The 26,149-nt window shown below is 32.0% G+C and overlaps 1 protein-coding gene across 3 annotated transcripts in view; it reads right to left on the bottom strand.

The window, feature by feature from the left end:
* Window positions 1-26,149, bottom strand: part of LOC143198432 (voltage-dependent T-type calcium channel subunit alpha-1G) — a 139,933-nt gene that overhangs the window by 35,376 nt on the left and 78,408 nt on the right. For all 3 annotated transcript variants that reach the window (XM_076407640.1, XM_076407633.1, XM_076407648.1), the window contains exons 7-10: window positions 24,675-24,851; window positions 17,598-17,781; window positions 4,221-4,486; window positions 966-1,345 (exon numbers count right to left, since the gene is read on the bottom strand). In XM_076407640.1, coding sequence (XP_076263755.1) covers window positions 966-1,345; window positions 4,221-4,486; window positions 17,598-17,781; window positions 24,675-24,851 — 1,007 coding nt within the window. The remainder of the gene's footprint in view (window positions 1-965; window positions 1,346-4,220; window positions 4,487-17,597; window positions 17,782-24,674; window positions 24,852-26,149) is intronic.

Raw genomic sequence — 26,149 nt, 5'->3', positions numbered from 1 at the left:
GAATGCAGTAATTAAATATAGTTTTATCAAGAATGATGTATACAGGTAGTAACAGAACAAACTTAGGAGAAATACAGTGATATCAAAATGACTTTACAACGAAAGACTGTCCCGAAGTAAATAAGAACTAAGCGTAAAAGTAATAACTCTCTAATGAAGGTAGAATGTATTACTTGGATATATAATTGTTAATTAGGTGGATTAGCCTCCTGCATTAGAGGATACAACTACCTAAAAGAACCCGCCTGGAATCCACAAGTGATGTGGAAAAAAATTAATGTAACTATAATAAAACGCAACCATGATCTACTTACTATTATAATAGGTTAATATAGGCACTAGTTGTACTGTAGTGTTAAAATAAATTCTATTTCAGAACAGTTTTTATATCAATAATGTAAGTTTAATGTCAATGTCAATGTTTTGTATGTCAAAGCCAAAATTAACTAAAACTCAGAGTTGATGCGGCAACATTGCGACGTTTTGACGTCATCAATTCACATGACGTGAGTTCACTGTTTTATTGAAAGGACTATACGTAAATATAATTCATTAGTTAAGTTTAAATCCAAATACGTTGTTTATTATATTCTTGAAATGCTCTTTTATTTTCCCCAGACTTCGTTCTTCATTAACATAACCAACTTTAACATTTGTTTTTTTTTGTTTTCGCCAACATGCTTTCAAGCTAGACAATTTCACGTTACAGCAAACGAAAACTAAATTATCCCAAATGGAACAAAACGACGTCTGTGAAACCAGTTGCTCCTAGTAATTATAATTGAGTGTAAACTTTAACGTTTACGTGAGGTGAATATTCTCTTAAGTAGTTTGAACCAGGTGAACTTTAGTATGAAAGAAAATTTAATAGGGACATGGGAGATTTTTTTACATGTTTTCATTGTTTATCTAGAGATCCTAGTATTAGTAATTTAATGTAATAATAGTGAAAACGTGTTGCTTACCTTAAAACTACAATGACACCATCAAAGACATTAAAGCCATTTGCTATGTACTCGAATGGCCCATCAGCTATAATTTTTAATACCATTTCGACGGCAAACACAGCTGAAAATATTACATTTGTAACTTCGACACAATGTGTCAACCAATCAGATTGTTGATGATGTTCGATTCCCATGGAAAGGGTATTGATCAAAATAGCTAGTAATATTCCATGTTGGAAAATTTTATGTTCCACCAACCGTTTAATATATTTCCTGATCGTTTTGATTGCTTTTAAAAAACCTTTAATGATCATACATGAACATATATAAAGTTTGGAGCGTTTTTCATTTTTGTATTCAGATTCACAATGCCATAAATCAATGCAGCAACTATAGTCCTGAAAATAAATAGAGTTAAATCTATAAAATATATGATTCTAGGTATAAAATATAAAATATAATATTATATTTGTGTTTTACACATCGACTGAAAAGATGCATAAATGCATTTAGAATAAAATATATGTAAAGTTTTGGGAACGTTGGCTTTTAACACCAAAGAAAATTGTTTATTTATAATATTATATATATATATATATATATATATATATATATATATATATATAATAGACAAAAACTACAAAAAAATGACCAAAATTTCTATCGTTAAGAAAATCGTTATCATCAAAAAATTAAACCATACAGAAAAACTGTTGAGTGTGCCACTAAAGTATGTCTACTTGCACGGTATAAAAACAGCACTTGATATTCATCGAGTGTCTAGGAATGGTAGAAGATCGAAAACAAGCAGAACTAATCGATCTAGAGATGTGAAGCTAAAACTAAAATTGGAAAGAGAAACCTTTTGGAAAGATGTGGCCGCCGATTTGGAAATTGCTGCGTCGAAGCGTAAATATCAGATGTATTAGACACTTTAGAGACGTATTACAATCATTTAAGTGAGGTAAAACCATTGGAAGCGACCAAGTAACAACAGAAGTGTTTAAAGCCGGTGGGGAAATTTTGTTCCAACGGCTTCAGGAGCCGCTCATACAAATTTGGCGATTGGAGAGACTACCGTCAGCATCGAAGAAATTAACATAATTTTATCTATCTTGAAAAAAGGCGGCAGTAAACAGTGTAAGAACTAACGAGGTATAAATCTTCTATCAATTGCGGAGGTGTTTATGAAGACTATATAAATAAGGCTTCAGAGAGCTTGAGAGGAGACAAGCTGAGATAACTAAGTGATATTTAGACCCGATCTAGGGTTTATTGATAAAAATTTCCCGCTACACCATGAAGGATAGTACAAGATATGGAAAGCATGTAATTTTTGTTTTTATTGATTTTCACTCTGCTTTCGACTGTATATACTGGGTCTCAGTTTGGGCAGCTCTGAAAGCTGAACATGTTCCCTTAAAAGTTATTAAACTCAGGTATTTTACTATGGTTCCGTTACCTATGTACTAGTGCGAAATCATAAGTGTATTTGAGGTCCGAGCTGGTGTCCAGTTTTCTACATAGCAGTGGGTGCAATAATGCGAGAAGCGTTCAATATGATGCTATAAACTCTTTGATCGATCTCATATTCGCCGATCCTAGCACTATATTTACTGTATTTTGAGGCTTCATGATCTTCATAATCTAATTCACACCGCAGAACTATATGGCATAAGAATTAATGAATGGAATCCATTTAGAACAAGAACAGTTCGGATATTTCGGATCAATAATACAGCAGGAGAAAGTGGCACCTACCGCCGCAGTTATATGCCGAATAGACGCTTTTGCTTTACTGAGGTGGTGTGTGTAGAAGAGAGAAAATATAGTCAAAACTAAAATCGGCCTCTTTTGAACGCTTGCCAATCTTACATGGTTTTCTCTGAAATTGAGTTGGAAGCGAAGTCATTCGTTTAAGATGCGACAATCAGTGCAAAATTGAAGAACAAACTCAGAGGCGAGTTTGAACATGTCTGTCCAATAAAACATGAACAAATACCTCATAAGCCTTTGTGGTAAAATTGACCTTTTGGGTGAAATATACAGCAAACAGTTCCGAAAAAAGATGGACCAAAATTATAGAGTGTGATCTGAAAAATAGGAGACCAACATTGTCCGAGGCCAGAATAACTGCGGCCGATCGCCAACTTGAGAAGTATCTATTTCTTAACCAACCAAGCCTCTCCACAAGTGCTATGGATTGATGATGTTGATGAATTACACTAGAAACAATAAATTATGGTCGAGAATTTGGAGATGCATATGCGATTGAATTTCTTATATGCTGTATTGGACTTAATGCCGATTCATTTTGCCAAAAATTACCTAAAAATTCAAACTAAATGACCATTTGGGAGAGTGGTGAGGTACATCTTTGGATGAATGTCTCCTATTCTTATTAACTATCTATAAACATGATTTCCATAAAAAGAAAGATACACACGTACAGATGGTTCAGAAAATGGTAATGTAAAGATTACTGTTTGGTGTTGATGGCCTTTGTAATTTTTTGGAAACAACGTTGATGAAGTTATATACCGTCATTGATGAGGTACGAGGAACAACACAATTAATGTTGCAGGGATGATGTGAATTGACTACTCTCGTATATTTTAACACTGTTACATATTTTGTGTCTTTTTTGGAGATTCAGATCTATATATCCGAAATAGAATATATTTGAAAATAAAAAAATGCCTTACATTTAGCCTTATTCATTTCAATTCAATATAGACAGAGGTAGAAGCCTCATATATAAAAAGACAACAAAACAATTTTTTTGTTTTGATAATGTTGCTCATACAATATCAGTAGTAAATATTTTAAGTTACAGTTTTGAAGTATTAGTTCACGATTATTTAAAGAAAAATGTTTAAGTTAATTGGCTAAATAGCTTAACAGTAGGATATTATTTCAACCATTAACATTTTATGGTTTTGTCGAACTAAAAAATATAAATCTATTGTTCACTTGGGTATATCCACAAAAATATAATTTTGCGCCTAATTCTTTCAATATTTCGGAAATTTTTTCAAGAATAAAGTGATTCATTTATATATCGTCAGTTAATAACAGATATAATAATAAATCAGTACTTATTAAATATAATGCTTTATATCACATTAAAGTGCTTAATAGAAAATATTAATTATTTAGATAAGGGACTTTTCAGATGATGTGTTATGTTATATATTTTTATATATACAATATCATTTCTGAGCTTTTACTAATACTTTTCAATAACATTATATTATATTTGAAAAAACGTACTTCTTCTGTAGGTGCGGGTGGGGCATAATAATCATCATTATTCTTTTGACGATTATTCATGCCTTTCGACAACGAGTCGAAGAAGGAATCGAGAACTATTTGTCCCGTCGGCAATGCGGCGTTGATGGCCCCTAGGGCCAAAAGCTCCTGACAAGTCAGGGCTTCTCCATTCATTAAGTCGCTACATTCCTGGACGATCTGTTGCTTTGTCTCCAGCATTTGTTGCGGATTTGTAGGCCCTGTTATCTGCCAAATATTACCATCGCCTGAAATTAAAATATGTATTTCAGTGGTGAGTAAAATAGTTATGTATTTTTTTACTACATTTAAGTAATTTTTAATATAAATTTACTTGATGTATTTGAACTCTTATCTTGTACAAGCTAATACCGTATATTATATAGGAAATGAGTTTTTGAGTTTTTTGTTGCATAACAATGGATTTTTTTATGTATATTTTTTAATAAATGACAATATTTCAATGACATTTTGGTAAAGTTCCCTTACCCTTTTGAAGTGTATGGAAAAATTGAACCATTCTAAATTTTTTATAGGGATTCTGACGTCATTTTGAAGCACTTACAATATACAACGTGTACCATGTTGCATATTTTCTAACCAACTTTTGAATGAGAAGTTTTAAATTAAAGTTCAAAGCAATTGTAATATATTTAACACTACTATATTCAACAATTAATTTGGATTACACTGGTCAAAACAAAAATTATCTGATACTGTTCATATAATTTCATAGTATGTCTGATTAATAATAAATATTACTAGCCATTTTGTAGGTGTATTGTCTAAAAATATAATTATATTTCGAACAAATATAACATATATGTTACTTTAATAGTTAATGTTTGAAATGTCATTGTGCGTGTAGGTTGCCTAGTCTTGCGTCAAAATCGAAAATCAGCTACTTCTTGTGTTAATCATACAGTATCATTTAGCTTATTTTAATATTCGTGTAAATTTAGATAATTTGTATGTGTCTAAACTGTGACTACACTTCTAAACAGGTGATTATACGGAAGGAATTTACAATATATTAATGGTTAGTACCATGGAAAAAAAATCGAAGAATCTAAATTATTTATAGCTATATGTCATCATTTATAAAATCTTGGCTACATTCTGATGAGAAGCAATGCATACTAGTTTATCGATTACGAGGACTTGTTTGTCGATTTGACTATTATATCCTCCGTACAATAATAGTGTAAGTACGACTCCAAAAAGTGAAGTTTAAAAATTCACAGACAACCAATCGCTACTGGGACTATTTGTGGAATCCTAAAATCTAGAAGAACTCCATATCAAAACAATAATTAAATTTGAACAGTTGAACAATAATAATAAGATATCAAAACAATAATTAAATTTGAATAGTTGAACGATACATACGATAAGAGCGGTAGGGGTACATTTATAAATAACGTTCAAAGAGCAGAACTGTTATAACCTACCAGAGAGTTTAGCATCTCCGTCAATAATTTACATTCGATAATCTCTATTTCTCGATGGACCACAATGGACGAATTACGAACAGCAATAAAATCGTTGTAATGTGGTAGGACCAAATGATAGCTGAAATTATCAAGGCTGGCGGGGACACGTTAACAATATATGAAACAACCCTTTTAATTTAAAAACCAATAATTGTTCCGATATTGGTATTGTGTGGATAAGTGTGGAAAGCGTGAAATTGTCGATTTAATTATTTTTCCATCCACTTTTGATTGTATACACTGGCTTACGTTTAAGTTAGCTTCGTAAATACTAAATACTGATTGATCCCTGTTATTGTAAATATCAACAGGAATCAGTCAGATGAAGTGTAGGAGTTAATGTACTTTTCAGGATTATAATACAGAAGAATGTGATATCTACAGCTGAGGTAATAAGCCGAATCGACAAAGTTGAAGGACCTCTTCTTTCTCTAACATCAAGCGTTATGAAGAGAAGAAATATTATATCAAGCAACGTCCTCGGCATTAAGGCTACCGACTGGTGAGTGATCAACTTTAGAGATCATCTCTGAAGACATCCGGTCTTACCCAGCTAGGTTACTGGCGTGACTGGGATCACTTTCCTTGTCGGATTTTGCACTTTTGCTCAAAGACAATCACAAATGTTAAACAATCTCAAACAAACATAACGACCATGTCCCAGCAGTATTCGAACCCGCGGCTATTGCAACACCAGGAGGATTATCCTGTCGCCTTTACCGTTGCGCGTACAAGCCGGCTCGAGTGAATTTACTGCGGCTTTGGGGTGGAAAACGAACAGCTCCGAAAATGATATAGATGAAAATTATAGAAAGCGATTTGAAAAATAGTAGATCGGAGGAAATGTCCGAAGACATAATAGTTGCAGACGATTAGTCCATAAGGTCCTGCGGCACCAACAGAAGCGAACTAGTTGAGAACCGGAAACTGGCTAGAAATTTCCAGAGCTCAGTGGGACCAAAAGATATTTTTGTAAATTCTGACAATAAGAAACTAATTGAAGAAGAAGAGGATTAGTGAAGAAAATGAACGGTATGAAGAAATCTAATCTATTGAAATCTATCTAGATATTTCGAGTCCTGAGAGCTATTAAAAATAATGGAAATGAATATTATTTGATTCTTATTATATCATAGAAATGAGAGCAATGATAAATGATCGTAGAAATGCGTATTGCTTGTTTTTTACTGAGTTAAGCAGAAAAACCTGTATAACACAATATAAAAAATCTGCTTCTGTTGATAAAAAAAACTTGTATATGATGTTGGTTAAACTTTTATTCAGACAATCAAAAATTGAAAGTAGGCACTCATTGATAATAATTTATCAGAAACAAAGGTATAGATAAATTACACGTTGAAAATATGTTTGTCAAATAGAAGTAAAAAAAAAAGTTGAAACAGGATTGTATTTTAGGTCCTTCATACGTATCCACTTCTCAACTGTTGGATCAGCTGCGATTAGAGTGAGATTAGACACTGATTTTTAATTGATATCTAGCCGGATATACTAGAAATTAATCCATAAAATATTCGGTATTTCCGGTAGATATGTGAATTGTAAATATTAGAACAGGTTGAAAATGTATTAAAAGGAAACAAATTGAAAATAAAAACCAGACAAGAACCCTACCCGCCGTCCATTTACGCTATAAAATATGTTTACGTGTGTTGCCCCCACCATTACCACTTTATTATTCTGGCATCCCCCAGTTTGTATGGAGCGTCGAAATATGCGCAAATCATTTCTTATCTGACCTACTGGTGGCTGCTCTGCCGCGGAGAAAAGCACTTTTGCTATCAAAGTTGATAAACTTATTCCCATGGGGAACAGAGTGCAACTTTTGTATTGTTATATATTTTAAAAATTCTTTTTCTTTAATGAATATTAAAGTGTATATATAATATAATGTTTTTGGTTTAGATTAAGATATTTTTTTTTGTATTTCTTCCATAGTTCTTACAATAAATACTTTTTGTATTATTACAAGTTTTAATTTTTTACTATGCGTTTTATTTATTGTTTTATATCATGAAATTTTGAATGAATATATTTCGAAGATTTTATTAGACATCCTTATTTAAGTTAATATTATGATTTTTATGGCAATTTTGTATGCAATATAAGTTAATTTCAGTAATTGTTTCCTTATAAACGCTGAAATTAAAATCTTATTTATAGAAAAAACAAAGTAAATTTTTATAGAAGATTAAATATTACTAAAGCTGTCCTTCAACATTTGGACAACTTTTGTCATTATAAAAACAATACTTTGTTGATTTCATGACCTAATGACAGATTATTGTATTGAGTTAATATAATAGAATATTCACATGAATCTTTTCATGCTGAACTAGGTTACTTTAGTTAACCAAGATCGCAAGAATTAATTTTTAAAAAGCAAACCTGGAAATTTGTAATACAAACATGTTATCAACAAATCTAGAATTTGATAAGAGGTGATGCTATGATGTTCACCATTTTATTTCTTTATTGATCAATTATTGGATTACAGACACAGGACTGACAAAAATGTTTCCCGGCGCATGAAATATTTTGGAAAAAGCTGATTTTGAGGAAGTTGTGGTAGTAGAAATAGAAAATAGACAAGAAAGAAAATTCTTTCGAATTCAAGTTTAAACATGATTAAAATTATTCTGTGCGCCACTAAAGTCACTTCACGTCACTACGAATCCAGTACTTTGGTTTCGAAACCAGAAATTGGTTGAACCAGCTGTGGCTTGAAAATTAATAAGAACAGACTGGTTTATAAAGGAATTATATTTTTGACAATGCAACACTTCATGCAGCAAAGCACAAAACCGTTGTATAACTTTTTGTGGCAGTCATAGGATAGATTCAAGAGGAGGGGGAATGGCTACTAAACGAATTCAGTAAAAATGTCACTTCGAACCGTTTTAACATCACGGTTTCATTGCTTTCCGAGCGAGAAAAAGAGGAGTTTTCTATGGCGTATTGTGTTTGATAATGAAATTGAATTACTCTTTCTATGTCAGATGAATACATTAATTGACGTACTGTTTCAAAAACATAACATGCATAGCAGTAGCGAGTATCAGATGCAAAATCATCTTTCCACTTTCTTTCATGACAACATTCGGTCACACGGTACAGGAATTGTAAAGGATCCAACAGTGTGTAGCAGTGAATGGGAATTGGTGTTTGGATTACTGCTAAATCAACGTATTTCTTTGGAAACGATATCGCTATTATACTATATATACTTGGATTAATTAACAAGCAAGACGAGTGCGAGAAAATACATTAGTATGTATTCCTCAATTATAAAATTATAATTATTTAGTAATTATTAACTTATACCTATAGTTTACATTAAATGTATACACTTTATATAAGTTCGTATGGTTTTGTTCGCTTCATTCTCCTGATATCCTGCGCGCTGTCCAGCAGTTGTATTGCTTTCACGTTAGTATGATTTAGTAATCTTCTTTCGTGTTTCAAGACGAAATCTTGGATAAGTTCGCAAATCCATTTGATTTCCAGGTCATCGTGCAGTTCTTCGTTGGTTACATAGCGATAGGCATTGGTTATCAATCGCAGAACCTTGTTTTGACAGCGTTGTATGACTAGTTGATTTGAATTTTTAGTGCAACCCCATATTTGCACCCCATAGGTCCAAATTAGCTTTATAATTGTATTATAGATCAACCTCTTTGATTTTAGATCAAGTTGAGAGTATTTTCGGACTAACTAGTATAGTTGTTTTATTTTGGTTCTAATATGTTTTGCTTTTTGTCTAACGTGATGCTTCCAATTTAATTTATCGTCAAGATGGATTCCAAAGTAATTAGCTGATTCTGCTTGGGGAATCGGGCATCCATTGAGTGATATAATTAAGTTTTTATTATTTCGCCTTAATGCAAAATTAACGTGTACAGATTTGGAGCTATTAAGTTGAATTTTCCTATTTCTCGTCCATTTGTAGATTTTGTTGACTGCCATTTGCACCTTTTCTATTGCCCTAGGCAGAGATATATCTTTTGCCATAATAATTGTGTCGTCAGCCAAGGTTCCAAGAAGTGTTTCTTTTGTTGTTGGAATGTTAGCAGTGTAGAGCAGATACAGGAGAGGTCCTAACCCTACCTTGTGGAACTCCAGCCGAGATATTTTTTAACGTCGAGAACGCCATTTCGTGCGATACTCTAAATTTTCTTCCGAATAAATATGACTCCAGCAATTGACAATAGTTACGCGGTAACAATTTGCTCATCTTACAGATTAATTTCAGTGTCAACTTCCAGAGGAGAAATTAGATTTAGATCTACATGCGGTTGATAAACAAGAGATGTATCCATGGTAGATTCTATATCATTAGGTTGAAATATGTTAGCTAAGTATTATGCGAACAATTCAGCTTTTTCATTGTCGCGTCGAACCCATTCATTTCGATCATTTTAAATTGGCGGTACTCGAATAATTGGTCTTTTAAATCTTCGAGTTGCTTTCCATAGCGAATAATCTTTGTCTGCTTGAGGGCTTAATTCACTTACATAATTTTGAAAGCAATTCTGTTTATATTCTTTGATCTTTTGATTCGTCTGATTACCAATTCTATTAAAAGTAGTTTTGTCTGCAGCATTTCTGTTTCTGTACCATACTTTTCTAGCTTTTCGCCTTTCTTTTATCATTTCTCTAATTACGAAGGGGTAAAATTCTTCATATTCTGATTTCTCTGCTGAAAGCTGTTCCGCCTCGAGCCCGTTCACTGGGGTGTAGTGTCCAGTAAGCATCATAACCCCGTATTTTAATGTAGTTTTTTTTTAGAAAAATGTGTTTCCGATTTGAGATATCTATGTTATTTGTTTTTAAGAATAATTCTAGTTCCCGGACTCTTTGATTTAGTCCGTTTGCGGTCCAAGTTATATTTCTTTAAAACGAATTACTCATTTTTGTTTTTCTTTAGCTTGTTTTGGCTAGCTTTCCCCAAACCGGATTTCTCCAATTTTTCCACCCTCTCTGCTAACTGTCTGAATTTCTGTCTCATTTCACTCTGGAATTCTTTGAGCAATTTCATCATATCGACGATAGTTATTTTTTTATCATTTGATATTTTGGTGGCGTTTATATTTTTGACGAAGGTCTTGCGGTTTCTTGAGTTTTTTTATTTTCAACGGTAGATATTGTTTCAGAGTTTTTGCACATCTTTTATAATTGGCAGGGTGACCTTTTTCATTGCACAACACGCATGTTGCTACACTATTGCGTTGTTTTCTGCACTGAGTTGTGTGATGTTTACCGGCACATTTCACACACCTTGGTTCCCTACTGCAAACCTTTTTAGTGTGTCCAAGATTTTGACAGTTTGTGCATTGTGGTATATTATTATTTTTCTTCGGAGGTTTCACTTTTATCCTACAGTCTAGTAAATAATTTATGTCATATATATGTTTATTATTTTCGTTTTGTGTCATGTCTACGTAGAACAACGGAAAAGTTTTAATTTATTTTTCACCATTTACATTAGTTGTCTTTTTCGCCATAGGCATGACCGCCAAACTTCGTGCCTGCAAGCCCGCAATTCCGATTTAATATCGTCCTGATTTGTTGTGGACGGTAATCCTCTAACGACTACTTTATACAACTTATCACTTTTTAACTGATAAGTGTGGTACTTGAGTTTATTGAATGAATTGTTTTTCTTCATTTCAATGAGATGCTTTTTTACATTCCTGTGTCCATTTCATTACTAAGGGTTACGTTAATATCAACATTAGACAAAGCTTTAAACTGCACTCTTTATTTGTGATCTAAATAAATTAAAATGGGCAACATTGCTTATCTTGATCGGAGGGGGCAGGGAGATTTTGTCTTCTTGATTCTTTTATTTATTGTTTATAGCACTTTTTGCTATTGGCGAAGGCGTCATCACTGACTTCTTTCTTTTTTTATCCTTCTTGTTTGTTGCTTCGGTCCAGTCAGACTGTTCCCCTACCTCTAATGCTAGTTCGTCTTCATCGGTGTAGTAGTCTTCTGCATAATTAGTAGGCCTTTTTGGGGTATCTTGCGTATGACCTTGCAGTTGCAAACGGATAGCAGCCATATCCTTAGATAATTGCAACAGTTGTTGGTTCAGACGCTCATTATTCGTTCTTAATTATTTGTTTTTCGTATTTCCTTCACTTTGGGTTGGCCGTTTCACCGTATCCCGTCCGAGTTCTTTGAAACCGTTAACCGAAGTTGACCGTAAAAAATATGTAGGTGTATTTTTATTTGATATTTACTGAGACTCGTTTTCGGGAATGAAAAAACACGTTTGGACTCTATGAAGGTCGGGACCGAACTATTATCAGAGTACATGTAAGCATGTAATATCAATAAACTATTTTTTTTCTATTTATACATATTTTCCTTTTAGAACCAGATACTTCACGGGCGTACACAAAATAAACCAGAAGCAAATAAACATTCATTTTTATCTGTGAGGTTATCTGTTTTATCTGTTAATTACAATAATTATAGTGTAATATGGTTTAGCCCGACAAAATAATTTACTCTCACTAAGTCCAGTTGAGTTCCTTTGAGTTGTTTTTCCTTTCTTCTACTTACCTTAAAAAAACCAGAGTGCAAGAACATAAATAACTTTTAGAAACAACTTTACGTCAATCACTGGAACGTACATATTATAAAACATATTTTCAGTGCCCTTTAAACAGATTTATAAATACAACTCAGCTATCAGATTAATTAATAAATAAAGATTTTTTTTTTTTTTTTTTTATTATTGCTCTTCGTGAGTCCACAATCTGCCCTATTGGCAATAAGTATTTCTTCTGTTTATATTATATATACATGGCATGTAGAAAATCACTTCATTAAGCAATCTTCTGTATAAAATAATATCTTAATTAATTAGTCTTATTCTAATGCTTATTCTAAACTCTACATATGTCCAGTAATCAGATCAGATGGTGTTAAACGTTTTAGTCTACGCACTTCACTATCACGTCGCATATTTAGCTGATTAGCGAGTACATTGGGATGCACTGACACTCTTTCGAAGTACTTCACACAAACACGTTGGATTACACTCGTTATAGGTTCTAGAGGAATATCGCGTTGTATCACTTTATTTGAAATATAGTACGGAGCATCAACAATGGCACGCAACACCTTATTTTGGAACCGTTGAATGATGGATATATTGGATTTGCTAGCGGTACCCCATAGTTGAATTCCATATGTCCAAATGGGCTTGAGTATAGACTCATACAGCAATACCTTGTTATCTAATGATAACTTGGATTTGCGCCCAATGAGCCAATACATTTGATATAATTTTAGTCCTAGTTGTTTCCGTTTAGAGAGTATGTGCTTCTTCCAGGTTAGGCGTCGATCTAAATGCATACCAAGATATTTTACATGGTCTGCTTGGGGGAGTTGGCGATGATTGATATTTACTGGTGGACATGTTCTTCTACGCAGGGTAAACGTTATATGCGTGGATTTTGATTCATTGGCTTTAATGCGCCATGTCTTCAACCATAATTGTATTTGCTCCAGGTGGGTTTGTAGGTTTATTGATGCTGTGACTGGATCTTCATGGGATGCTAAGATTGCTGTATCGTCTGCATATGTTGCCACAGTAGTTATTTTTGTGGTGGGCAGATCAGCCGTATACAGAAGATACAGTACTGGACCCAGTACACTACCTTGCGGAACTCCTGAATATATAGGATTTAATTCGGTATGTTCATCGCCTTGATTTACAATAAAATGTCTGTCAGTGAGATACGATTTTAGTAGCTGATAGTCCGGATGAGGGAGAAGTTTCTTTAGTTTAACCTGCAAGCCCGTATGCCATACTTTGTCAAAAGCCTGAGATATGTCTAGGAAAGCAGCCGAACAATATCTTTTGGCATTTAGGTCAGCGTTTATTTGGTTTACAAGTCTATGCACTTGTTCTATAGTCCCATGCTTATTGCGAAAGCCAAACTGATGTTCTGGAATAATTTTTCTTTTTTCTATTATATAGTTTAGTTTTTTTATGTATAACTTCTCGAAAACTTTCGAAATTATTGGTAATAAACTTATAGGTCGGTAGGAGGTCACATCTTCTGGTATTTTTCCTGGTTTAAGTATCATTAATATTTTAGCTACTTTCCAGATACTAGGGAAGTAATTAATTCGTAGCATAGCATTAAATATATATGTTAATAGTTTTATAGCCTTTTCTGATAGTTCTTTTAAAATTTTGCCAGTAATTAAGTCATAACCAGGAGCTTTTTTAATATTAATCTCTCTCATTATTGTATGTTTAACTTTTTTGACCGTTAATTTCTCGTGCGGTAAATCCATTTGAAATGGCGAATCTAGAAAGCTAGTAATTTTATTTTCGTCATCTTTATGTAGCTGAGACTGGAAAGGTTTAAAAACATTTTTTAAGTGTTTTGAGAAAATGTCGGCCTTCTCTTTATTGCTTCTCGCCCAATTATTTTCGCTTGTTTTAATAGGTGGGTTATGCTGCTGGGATCTCCTAAGCTTTTTTGTTGCTTTCCACAACGAATAGTCTGTAGCCTCAGTTGATGTCAAGTTTTCTAGGTATTCTTGAATGCCTTGGTTCTGTTCGATTTGGATTAGATCTCTCAGCTCTTTTATGGCCCTATTAAATTTTCTTTTATTCTCTTCAGTCCTTTGCTGTTGCCAATTTCGTCGTAACTTTCTTTTTTCTGCTATCTTTTTCTGTATTGTACATGATATATGTGTATTTTTTCTTGGAAATGTTTCAATGTTGGGAGTCGCGGAATATGCTGCCTCCTGTATATTTTTTGTAAGATTTATTGCTGCTATTTCTATATCCATTTCAGTTTGTAACGGTAAGTTTAGAGAGATATTTTGGTCTAAGTTTTCTCTAAATGAGGGCCAGTTAGTTCTATTATTGCACAGAGAAGGGGGTTTATCTTTGATGGTAATTTTTGAAGAAATTGTTACTATTATTGGTGAATGATCAGAAGACAGGTCGAAACATGATGCTGCTTGACACTTTTTTGGATCAATATTTTTTGTAATACAGAAATCTATTGTATCTGGTTTTTTATTTCTGTCTGAAGGCCAATATGTTGGTTCACCAGTAGAGATATGTTGTAAGTTATCTATCCTTATGGCTTTGAGCAGTTCTCTACCTTTTGAGGTTATTATTCTTGAACCCCACATTAAATGTTTTGCATTATAATCTCCTCCTGCTATAAATCTATTACCTAGCGTACGGAAGAATTCTTGAAATTGTTCTGCCTTGTTGTTATGTTTGGGTGGGCAATAAATCGCAGAAATTGTTAATGGTCCATGGGCTTCCTCTATGATTATACTGGTGGCTTGCAGGTAGTCTTTGCGGAATTTTTCTTTTTCGAAATGCTTTATATCATCTCGAATTATTATGGCTGTACCTCCATGTGCTTTATCATCAGGGTGATTTGTATGATAAAGCTTATATTTAGGAACTTTCAAATAATTTTTGTCCGTAAAGTGTGTTTCGGAAACCATCATAACGTCAATATTTTGTTCAATTACGAACATTTTTAGTTCCCTGGCATGTTGTTGGAGCCCATTGGCATTCCAGACGGCGATTTTGTAGCTATTGGTTTCAGGCATTAGGCAAGTTTGCTTACGACGGTTGTGAGTAGACCAAGCATCGTACTCATTTGATCCATTAGTTTGGCCATCATATTTTCTAATCTTGAGATGTTGCTAGTTTCAGTAGGTTGAGATATTGTCTCTCGTTTTTGTGCTGAACCATTTTCAACTATTTGGGCATAAGTTATGTCTGGTTGACTTGTTCTGGTGGGTAGTGGTAGATTGGTAGTAGTGGATTGTTTTTGTTGATGCCTTTTTTCCCTTAAGGCAGGATAGAGTTTCTGCTGTAGTTGCTTGTGAACTGCGCAACCCTTGTAGTTCGCTGGATGATTTCCGTTACAGTTGACACATTTCACTTTTTCATCGCGAACTTTACGAGTACAATCTCCTGTCTTATGTTCTCCTGCACATTTTACGCATCTATATGATTTGCGACAGTAAGTCTTTGTGTGCCCGTGCGCTTGACACCTTGTGCATTGTGGTATAATTCTTTTTATATGTGGTGGTTCGCATTTAATAATATTATTTTCCAATTTGGTGATTTCATACACCGCCTTATTGTTTCCATTAGGTTTTATGTCTATATAAAATATAGGCAGAGGTTTTTTTGTCGTGTGATGTCGTATATTGTGAATATTTACGACCTCGTGGCCTTTTTCAGCTAGTGCTACCTTGATGGTGTTAAAGTCCGTCCCGTGATGTAATCCTTTTAATACGAATTTAAATGTTCTCTCGGATTTTGGCCTGAATGTATGGTATTGGGTGTTTCTTTCATCTAATTCTTTTATAAGAACTTTAAAGTGATCCGCTTCGAACAATTGGATTTTAATTGTTTCATAGCTCACTGTTTTAATTGTGTAGTTCGTAGTAATGGTTTTTAATAAATCATGGATGTTTTTTATTATTCCTACCTTATAGACTGTTATTGGTGGTGGTTTGGGAACAACTTTTTCAGTGCTTGGTTGTATGTTCTCTTCAATTTCTTCCGACAGGTTGCTAAAACTGTTTTTTGTCTCTATCGGTTTCTGCAACCAATAGTCACTGATTCTTGTTTGTTTCCTCGCGATTTCTTCTTCTGGACTTCTCAATCGTTTTTTGTTAACGACTGTAGTCCATTCTGATGGTGGAGTTTGCGTTATTGCTTTTTGTTCTAATCTTATATCAAAGTGTGCAGGTGATTTGGTTGAATCGCTATTGTTTGCCATTTTTTAATTTTTAATATTTTATTTAATTTACTTCCAGAGGATAAAAAAAATAAAATAAATACATTGTTTATTTCACGCACTTCATTTTTCACTTACGTTATTTTAGCACTAGTTTTTTACTATAAATACTATAAATGAATTTCAAAAGGACTGTTGTAAAATAAGATGAAATTATTTTAAACACTAATAAAAATGAGATGCAGTCCTTTTGTCTGGTCACGTAAACACGTATTCACTACACTTTAGGTCTACTGAGAGACGGATAGCCGCATCTGTTATGCGTTTTTAACACTCAATTAAATAACCGTAATAAAATACTGGGTTTTTTTTAAGAAAGGTATCTTTTTATAGCTTGGACCGTATTGAAAATACGTCTTCACCCTACGAAGGTTGGAACTGAACTATAAATAAAGATAAAGTTAGTAAAGTTGATAATATGATGAACAAAGCATCAGAGAACAAAGTAACAGATTAGGACCAATTGTTTTATTTTAAATTTAGGTATTTTTATTTCAGATGCTTTTGTAACAAATGCCATAAGTGTTATAGTGTGTTGAGTTGTAATATTTGGCATAGTAATCAGCTGTATTATGTTATGATATCTGAAATAAGTGTTTATTTTTAATGAAATACATTATAAAACAATTATATATTGGGAAATTTGTACCTGAAAAAGACAGATGAATAATTAAATAATTAATGTTTTAGTAACAAAAAAATTAACTGAAATAAAATTGAATTTTAGTGATACCCGATAAGTAGTTTTAGTCTTTGACAAGAGAAGGGCATTCAATTAAAGTGGCGCGCAAAATTAAAAATCCATTATAATTTTTAATTAAATTTTAGTTTTCCCCCAACTTTTGTAATATTTTAAGTAAAGTCTATAGATAAATGCATTTTGTCTGATTTTTCGTACGCTAGTTCTACTAAGCGGTAGTAAAAGAGAAGAAAATATTGAGCTAAGTTCTTTGAAGTAAAATAAATAATTTATCGTTCCATAAGCGCTTGTCCGATTAGAAATAAAGTTCGGTAAAAGTTTTTGAAATATATACCGGCTTGGGTGGTCTTCTCGCTAGAGCACACGTTTTTCTTATCGATATTGACCGATAAAAGGTTAGAGGCTGACGTGGAAGGCGAAACATTTTGTCCGTGGAGTACAATGATGTCACTGAACATAACTGACGATCTTCTACGGTTATTCTGTAAGGACGTCGGCGACAAAAGATTGGTGGGGCTCTGGAAAAAAATGTTTTATGTTAGAGAATTATAAAAATAATATTTGTATATAAAAATAGTACTATAACATTATTGACTATCTAAATAAGTATTTAAAATGTATAAAGATTTTTTTTGGGTTCTTGCATGTATTCTGACCTTTCTTTCACTTTTAAAAGACATTTATTGAAAGAAAATAGTAAAATTTATATTAATCAAATGTTTTGAATCATTTCCTTCAAATTTTCACATAGTTTTGGCAATATGACGTTGCCGTGTCGAAAGAACAATGTTGGTTTGGATTCAATCACCGATATATTTTCGCATTTTTGAAGGTGCTATATTTGGTGAGTATGCTAGGTGCGGTAGAACACCCCATTCGAGCTGCAACTGTATTCTTTGCAAGTCTTGCAACGTGTTATCGAACGTTATCATACCATACTCTGCACCTTTTATTTTATTTTATTACTGGTACTTTTTTGAACAATATATTATTTACATTATTTAATACGTAATTTACGTCGGTAAACATATGTACTAAGAGTCTCAAACAGTCTTAGCAGCTCAGTCTCAAACATGCACAGCAATATTTTATGACGATGTGCATGGCTCTCCTCGACAAACCCATTAGATTTTGCGCTTGAGATTGTTGTTATATATCCATTTTTCATAGCTGGTTAAAATATGCCACAGAACTATCCTTTCTTGCCTGGAAAGCAATGAAACTTCGTTATTGAATCGGTTTGACATTGCATTTTTAGTCAATTAGACTGGTAGCCATTTTCCCTCTTCTTGAATATTTTCCATCATACAATCGCCTGAAGACAGTTGATTCATCAACTGCTAATTTATCAGAAATTTCTTTGAGAGTTTGAACTGGGTGCTTGTCCAATAAGATTTACAATTCAGTGTTTTCAAGATTTATTTAGTCTTCTAGGCAGTTCTATGAAATTAAATGAAAATCATCATTATTAAATCATTGAAACTGAAACCGACAATTACGTTATGATAGAGCAGTATTACGATACGTTTCTAAAAGAGTTTCTTCTTCGGGTTTATTAATATTTAAACTCGAACTTCGGGTAGTAAATGTCTTAAAATCAAACACCAAAAGCGACATATCAATAGCACTAAATGTAAACATTGCCGTATATTGAGAAATGTCAAATCATCAAAGTTGGATTAGGTTTTTAAATAGTTTTTTACATTGATACTTCGCATTTTCACCAATGGATATCGATGCTTAAAATACATGCAAGCGCCTAAATAAAATGTTTAGTGCATTGATTCTTATAAAATGTATATTAATAATATTGTTTACATTTGTAATATTAATATTAAAGAATCTTCTTCAACATTTTCAAGATTTCTGATAATCATTCAGATTCAACAACGGTTTGTATTTTGGTCAACTTTTATCTTCTTTAACCACTAATTATTTTGCCCTCAGGGGGTATAGTTTTCTACAAGCAGATTGAAAATGTGATAGAGCAATTAATAAATTGAAACTATAACGGTACTGATATAATAATGTAATAGGAAACTATATTCAAGTAAATTTAAAAAATTCTATAAGAAAATAAAGATGTTATCTTAAGTAGTGTTTATTTTAAAACATGTAGCAAAACACAATAGCAAATAAAGGAAATATTATGATTTATGGGAAAGGATATACAGATACGATACTTTTTAAGACCGATACCAAAATGGAAATATTGGAAAACTTGTTGAATACCAATGTTAGTAAATAAAACAAAGAATGTGAGTTAATTTATAAAAGTGAAATATATAGATTACAACTTCTTCATACAATTTAGGAAGAACATTAGTTGTTGGAACATTAGAAGATATTAGTTCTTAGAACATTAGAAGAACATTAACTGTGATTTTATTATCAACGCTATAACGCTTGAAACATGTAGTTGTTAGAAGAAACTTTTTAGATGAAGTGATTTCAATATTTTTTGCCAACCTACGTATGAAGACTCAACATAAACACAATAAGAGTCGCTTGAGTTGGTATTTTACTGCACACTCTTTTTGGTTTTATTTTTCTACTGATTTTGCACCATTTACATACAAATATTTTTAGAAAAGACATGGTTTACAGAAGTTATAAGCCGTACATAAAATCAGTCAAATAAAGTACAAACTATTAACAATATCCACCTTATTCGGCAGATTTGGCTTCGGCCGACTTTTAACTAATTTTATATTAAGATAATGATCTTATGCAATAAAAATACCGATTAATATTAAAAGGGTTAGACACTTGAAAGTTTTTTCCATATTTATAATAATTTTTTGGTTAATTGATCGAGATTATGTCGTTTAACCCCTAATAGTTAAAGTAAGAATTTGATATTTGAATAAATCGTGTAATACTAAATATCAATGATAATGAGGTTGTCCATCTTTTTAGGTAGGAACATTAAAATAAGCACATTTTATCTGACATCCATAAATTAATATCTTTTGGTTCTTTTAGTTTTCTAAAACTAGAATAATATTTTGATATAACACATACGCAATATCCTGAAACATTTGCCTAACATTTTAAATTATAATAAAACCATTTCTATTCATCCTCCTCCTTCGTAGAATACGGTGAAGTAAAATAGCTAGAATTACGATTACAGTACCTAATTTTTGTTTAAAATATTCCATAATTCCAACAATGTCTTTCGCGTTCTCGCGAGAGCGACCTTTTACCGACTGTACATGTTGCCAGGTCCAGAAACAAAACGGCCATAAAATAAAACAAACCATTTGTCTTCAGAAGAACTCGTTTGTACGCAGCAGTTACAAATGTTTGTCTTTTTTCCTGGGGATTTTGCGAGAAACTACATTATTTTCTAGTGTACATACACTACTCTCAATCTAAAGCTTGTTTCTGTTAGTTGACAATTTAAGATACGATTAAGCTTGCTGGTTTAATTACTGAGGATAAAATGGCAGCTATTTTGTTACAAAAGTTGTCTCGTTTATATTTTAAGTGTAAAATAGATTTTAAAAAGATAGAACTTCAGAAATTAATTTAACCATAAATTGGAAGGTATGAGGTGCTTGTTCCTGTCAAGACGTTATGTCTGGTCAGTACGCAGAACTTCCCATTTGAGTTGCAGCAATTTACCCTTCATAACCCTTGTAATGTGTGCCCGAGCATGCAGGATGATAACTTTACCTCGGTTAATTGCTATTGCTGTTTTTTTTGCAACAATACGTTTGTTCCATTGTTTCATTGACGCCGGTAGACATTTACATAGCAATACTTTATGGTTATGAATATGCCCTTTCGATGTGGATGTGGATCGTTCTCCTAGTCTAGTATAATATTTTTGAAATTTGTATTGTCATAGTGAGTCCACTTTTTCACTGTTATATGGCAGCTTCACCACCATAACTTTCTAAAAGTGTTTGATGGACTTTAGTATCAGATTTCTTCAAATTATGGAATAAAAGTGATGACTGTCGAAAATGCTATATTGAGCTTTTCCTTTTCAGGTTGGTAAAAGAGCGAACAAACATCGTATGCAAGTAAAATAATTCTGAAGATGTTATAATATTAACAAAATATTTCAATTATTGTAATAATTCGTTATATGCTTATATTTGTTAATTAGTTCACAATTAAATCGAATTTATTATTTAGTAATATTTTAGATGAATTCTTTTGATAGTGTGAATTCGTTCTGATTCTTATACTGTTTGAACAATTCTTGTAGGTTTTTTCTAACTGCCAAATTAGGAGAGTAGGGAGATGGCCGAGCAAATCTCTCGCAAATTAAGGTTTATCTGTTTTAACGAAAAACAACTAAGTAATCAATTGCAAGAATTTCTGAAAAAAACTACTTGAATTTGTTGAAATGAAATGAAAGCAATATACTGCCATTTATTTTTATGTGGGCAATTATTGGTTTATTTATTTTTGGATAATGGCGTTGAAACTATGTCTATAAATAACTTTTAATTACTTTATAATTATTTTACTTAAGAAGGTAGAGGTTTTTCTGATTAGTTATTGGAAACAATTTCAACTTTGTTGTTAAGGGTGATTTGGTTTTAGCTCGTTATTTTAACACATTTTGCAGGACATCTAGCTAGATCTGGCGAATAAATACTTTTTAATTTAATTCACTAATTTCTGTGACAGTTACAGTCTTTTAGTGATATATTACAATTATAATATTTTTCATATTATGTAATTGTTATATCGCTTTTGAGGCCAAATAATTGACCTTAACATTTTTTAATGATTTCTATACAAGTTGATTTCTTCATTCGGTTATTTTTAAAATTACATACGAATGTGTTTTTGTTCAATTGAGAATGAATTTGAATTATGAAATTTTTTTATGCTCTGTTGAAAAATTACATATTATTTAAGTAAAGTATCGAATCTTTATTCCTACTATTTATCAGTGGCTGGTGCTATCTATTATATTAATTGTATTTTAATGATTCCTATATGTGCAGAATCATAAACTACGGTTGGTGGTAATCTGTTGGTGCAACTTTAGGATCACTGAGGCTGATCATCGTAAATTGTAATCCGTCGTAATGGCGACGTTTTCTAGATATTATTTATTTTCAATTCATATTACAAATCCTCCAGAATAGCGTGATAAAGCTAGGAACAAATTTTCAACGGAACAGATAACATTCCTCTGAAATTGTCGCAAATCTTGGAAGTAATTGAATCGAGGGGGAGTGTATTTATTCTAGTCATGCACCCCACTAATATCTAGCTTCATTTTATATTCATAACATTCACACCTCCGCTAATTATACGATTTGTGACTGTGTAAAGCTACTCCGGGCCCTATTCGTATTATAATGAACTCAAAACTTTCACCGCTAGCCTGGAAACGCTTGCGATAGCGACATGTACTTGTTATCCGCGCACTACCACTCCGCCATTAATAATTAATTGCAAACGATCTTTTCAGTCGCAATTCCAACCTAGTTAAAACAAGCGAAAAAAGTATAGTATAAAATTGATTCTTAATATAATGGAATATTTCATATTATTTAATATTAATACGTTCATATTTATATTATGATTTAGAAATCAATAAGTTGTTGTTTTCTGGCTTTTATAGATAAAAAAGCTTTTACTGCTTGTATGTTTTGTTAAAGTATAATACTTCAAGTTTCATAATTAATATTGAAGTTGATATATTGTTGTTATCGTAATATTTTTTTATCTAATAGTGTATTCTATATTGGTTGTTATTCAGTGTAATCCACTAATATCGCCAGTGTGTTTATATTGTATTTTGCAGCATATTATGAGGGATTTGAAGTTACGACAATAAATTCTCTTTTGTGGTAACCGGAGGCATTACTCAACATGGATTCAGAACTATGTTGGGTATTCAAATTTAATAATTTGTGAAGCCTATAAACTAAATTTAGGAATCATCATAGACAGTATTCGAAAGTCTACAGACCCATCTCTGACGTGACTAAGATTATTATTCCATGTTAGATTTGAATTTTTGTTTATGGATACAATCACAAACACTCATGTCCTGAGCGAAATTCGAACTACTAACTGTTTTGATGGCGGAACAAGTAGTATAAACGTTTACCCACATCAGCAAATGCCAGCTATAGCGATGGGAAATATCTTATTTAAAGTTTTGGAATGTTCAAATTATACTGAAAGCGGAATTGAAATGGAAAACAAAGCTCCAAAATTATAATTTTCAGAATAAATATTATAACAATTTATTCAATGTCCTAATAATTTTTACTCATATGTAGAAGACATTGATTTTGAGATATATTCGTTTCACGGCAATAATTTGGTCGTGTTCTTCAGAATAGAAATATTATGTCGCACTGCTTTTGGCTACTAGTAGTTCGATCAAATCCATAATGCGAGTTTTCTCTTTTATGATGTAATGACAAGAATTTCCATGATGAGCTGTAGTTAATTAGAACACCATTATGTTGGCAGTAGTGGTAAATTATTTCCCTCAAAACAATAAAATTAATTGAAGTGCAAGTGTGTTGCCATTTACATACGTATCAAAATGTTAACATACGTTATATAATATGTTGAAAATTAAAGAAACAGTATTAAACAAATATACGTGATTAGTACATCCTTTATCTAGTCCCAGTTTGGTATAGCCTAGCGTTTTGTTTTCCTACTTCAAACTTAATTTGTTATCAAACTTTTAATTTGTTAAATTATCTACAATAAAGGGTAACAGGAAGCTAGCATGTATTTATTAAAATATTTTATAATAATAGATAATGGAATTATTTTATAGTGTTTTACACCATTTTTGGTATATTCTCTTAAAGTGTAAATAATGCGCATTTATATTTTATCGAATATGTTCAATTTAATTTATGTTTCATGCTCTAGTAGTAAATCGGTAGAAAGGGTTTTGAACATCATTACATCTTTATAGTAGTTATTTTGATTTACAGAAAGATAACGAATGAATCGTACAGCTGAGGATAGTCAACAAGGGAGAATTGGAAAGAATATTGAAATAATTGCGAATACATCTATCAATAATAGGTAAACAACCTAAAATCATAGTTAGAAACTCGAAAAGCTGGTTGTTTGGTTTGTTTTATTTAGTCGATATTGGCTCATTGATATAAAAACTGCAGTTTTATGTCTGACTGTGAGATGTGTTGAGCGAAGTGTTTAGCATTAAGGGATTGGTGTATATTAAAATAATATTGGAACGGTACTATCCTTCGTACAATCGCTCCAATAAGTCGCAATTTCTTTCCGTTAAAATGGAATGGTCTACAAGTGACTTATTTTTTTGTTTTGAACCTTACAGTTTTCATAACTTATGTACATATAAATTGATTCAAAGGTTAAAAATGTTGTGTTATAAAATTGCACTTTTTTACGATACGATGCTACAAATTCTACTTACATCGTTATTATTTGTAGATATATCTTGATTGGAAATCGCTGGGACCCTTAATAATCCAGGTCTTCTAGGTGACACGACCGACAGTTCCACCTCTTCAGATCTTAAATATCCTGGATCACTCAGGCAAATTGAACTAGCTCGGGATACCGCCCTAGTACTGGGCAAACTTTGAGATTGCTAGAAGAAAATAAAAATGTTAAAACCTTAGGTCGATATGATATACCAGCAATTATGTAGCATATATATGTATGTATGTTATGTAGCATAGTTAATTCGTAAAATGCAACTTAAAAATATTTTCAAAGGCCACATGTATATATAGCACATAATTATATTACTTCCATGTTATTAAATCCTCTATTCATATTGTTAGGGATTATTTGTATGAAAAAATAGAAATATTTTAATAATATCATCTATAAAATTAATAAAATTCAAGGTGTCTAGTTTTGATAATAGGGTGACCAACACAGAAAAATGATGGAATTAGAATTCCGATTGTTTAAATAACTAAACTAAAATAAATAAATAAAAAAACTAATATATGCTCATACTACGCTGTATAATTATCAAAAGAATATAACATCTATTTCACACCCAAACTCCATAAACATAATAAACGATATGGGGTTGCATCTGTTCTAGCAAAAGCTATTTGTTTTATGTCCGTGTATTATTTTTCTGCTGTTCGGGTATATTGCAAGTGGAAACGAAAACTATAGCTGGAGAAATACACCAGGACGTATTTTTTGGGGATGGTTTGAACAAAATAAGCTTTAGCGAGAATAATATACGAGAATAACATTAAATATTTTACGATTTGTATTTATAAAAATCATTCGCTTTAGTAATTGTATAATTAAATAATTATTGATTAATTTAAATCAAGAAAGAGGCTTTTAGATATTTTAAATTGTGAACTTCTCCTTGAAATCAGTTATATTTAATTAACAAATTCGAAATTTTTTGAAGGTATAAATTTTCTAGTATTTTCACATTATATTATTAATTTTAGCTTAATTAACTATAAGGGTTTATTTTCATGTTTTTATAGTACAACAATCGATTTTTGATTTTTCATATATAATTCCGTAAATATTATTTTTGATAAAAAGTTTTAAAAAATCTAATAGAAAAGAACTTTTTAATGTAAATATCAATGAATTAATATTACTATAGATTGCTTAAACAATATATAGTAATATTCGATGAGTTTGATCGAGACTCGATTTTTTTATTTGACCTTGATTGAATTATTTCTGGTCGTTTTTTGGGTTGTTTTCACATGTTTTAGTCCAATTAAATTCCTGATGCTTTAATTTCGGTCTATAATAGAAAGGCTGCGTTTTATTAATAAAAATATAATATACGGAAATCTCCAATTTATAACTTATAGGTTATATATAGGTCGAATCAGTACTTTGAACCAATCTTTTTGTTAATATCTTTAAACGTCGTTATGAACATTTTGTTCC

Source organism: Rhynchophorus ferrugineus, unplaced genomic scaffold (assembly GCF_030347505.1).
Source record: "Rhynchophorus ferrugineus isolate W39M unplaced genomic scaffold, kcgeb_rfMv2 rfM1, whole genome shotgun sequence".
NCBI classification, from domain to species: Eukaryota; Metazoa; Arthropoda; class Insecta; order Coleoptera; family Curculionidae; genus Rhynchophorus; species Rhynchophorus ferrugineus.
Note: the sequence above shows the minus strand (reverse complement) of the source record. Positions and strands in the feature narration are given on the sequence as shown.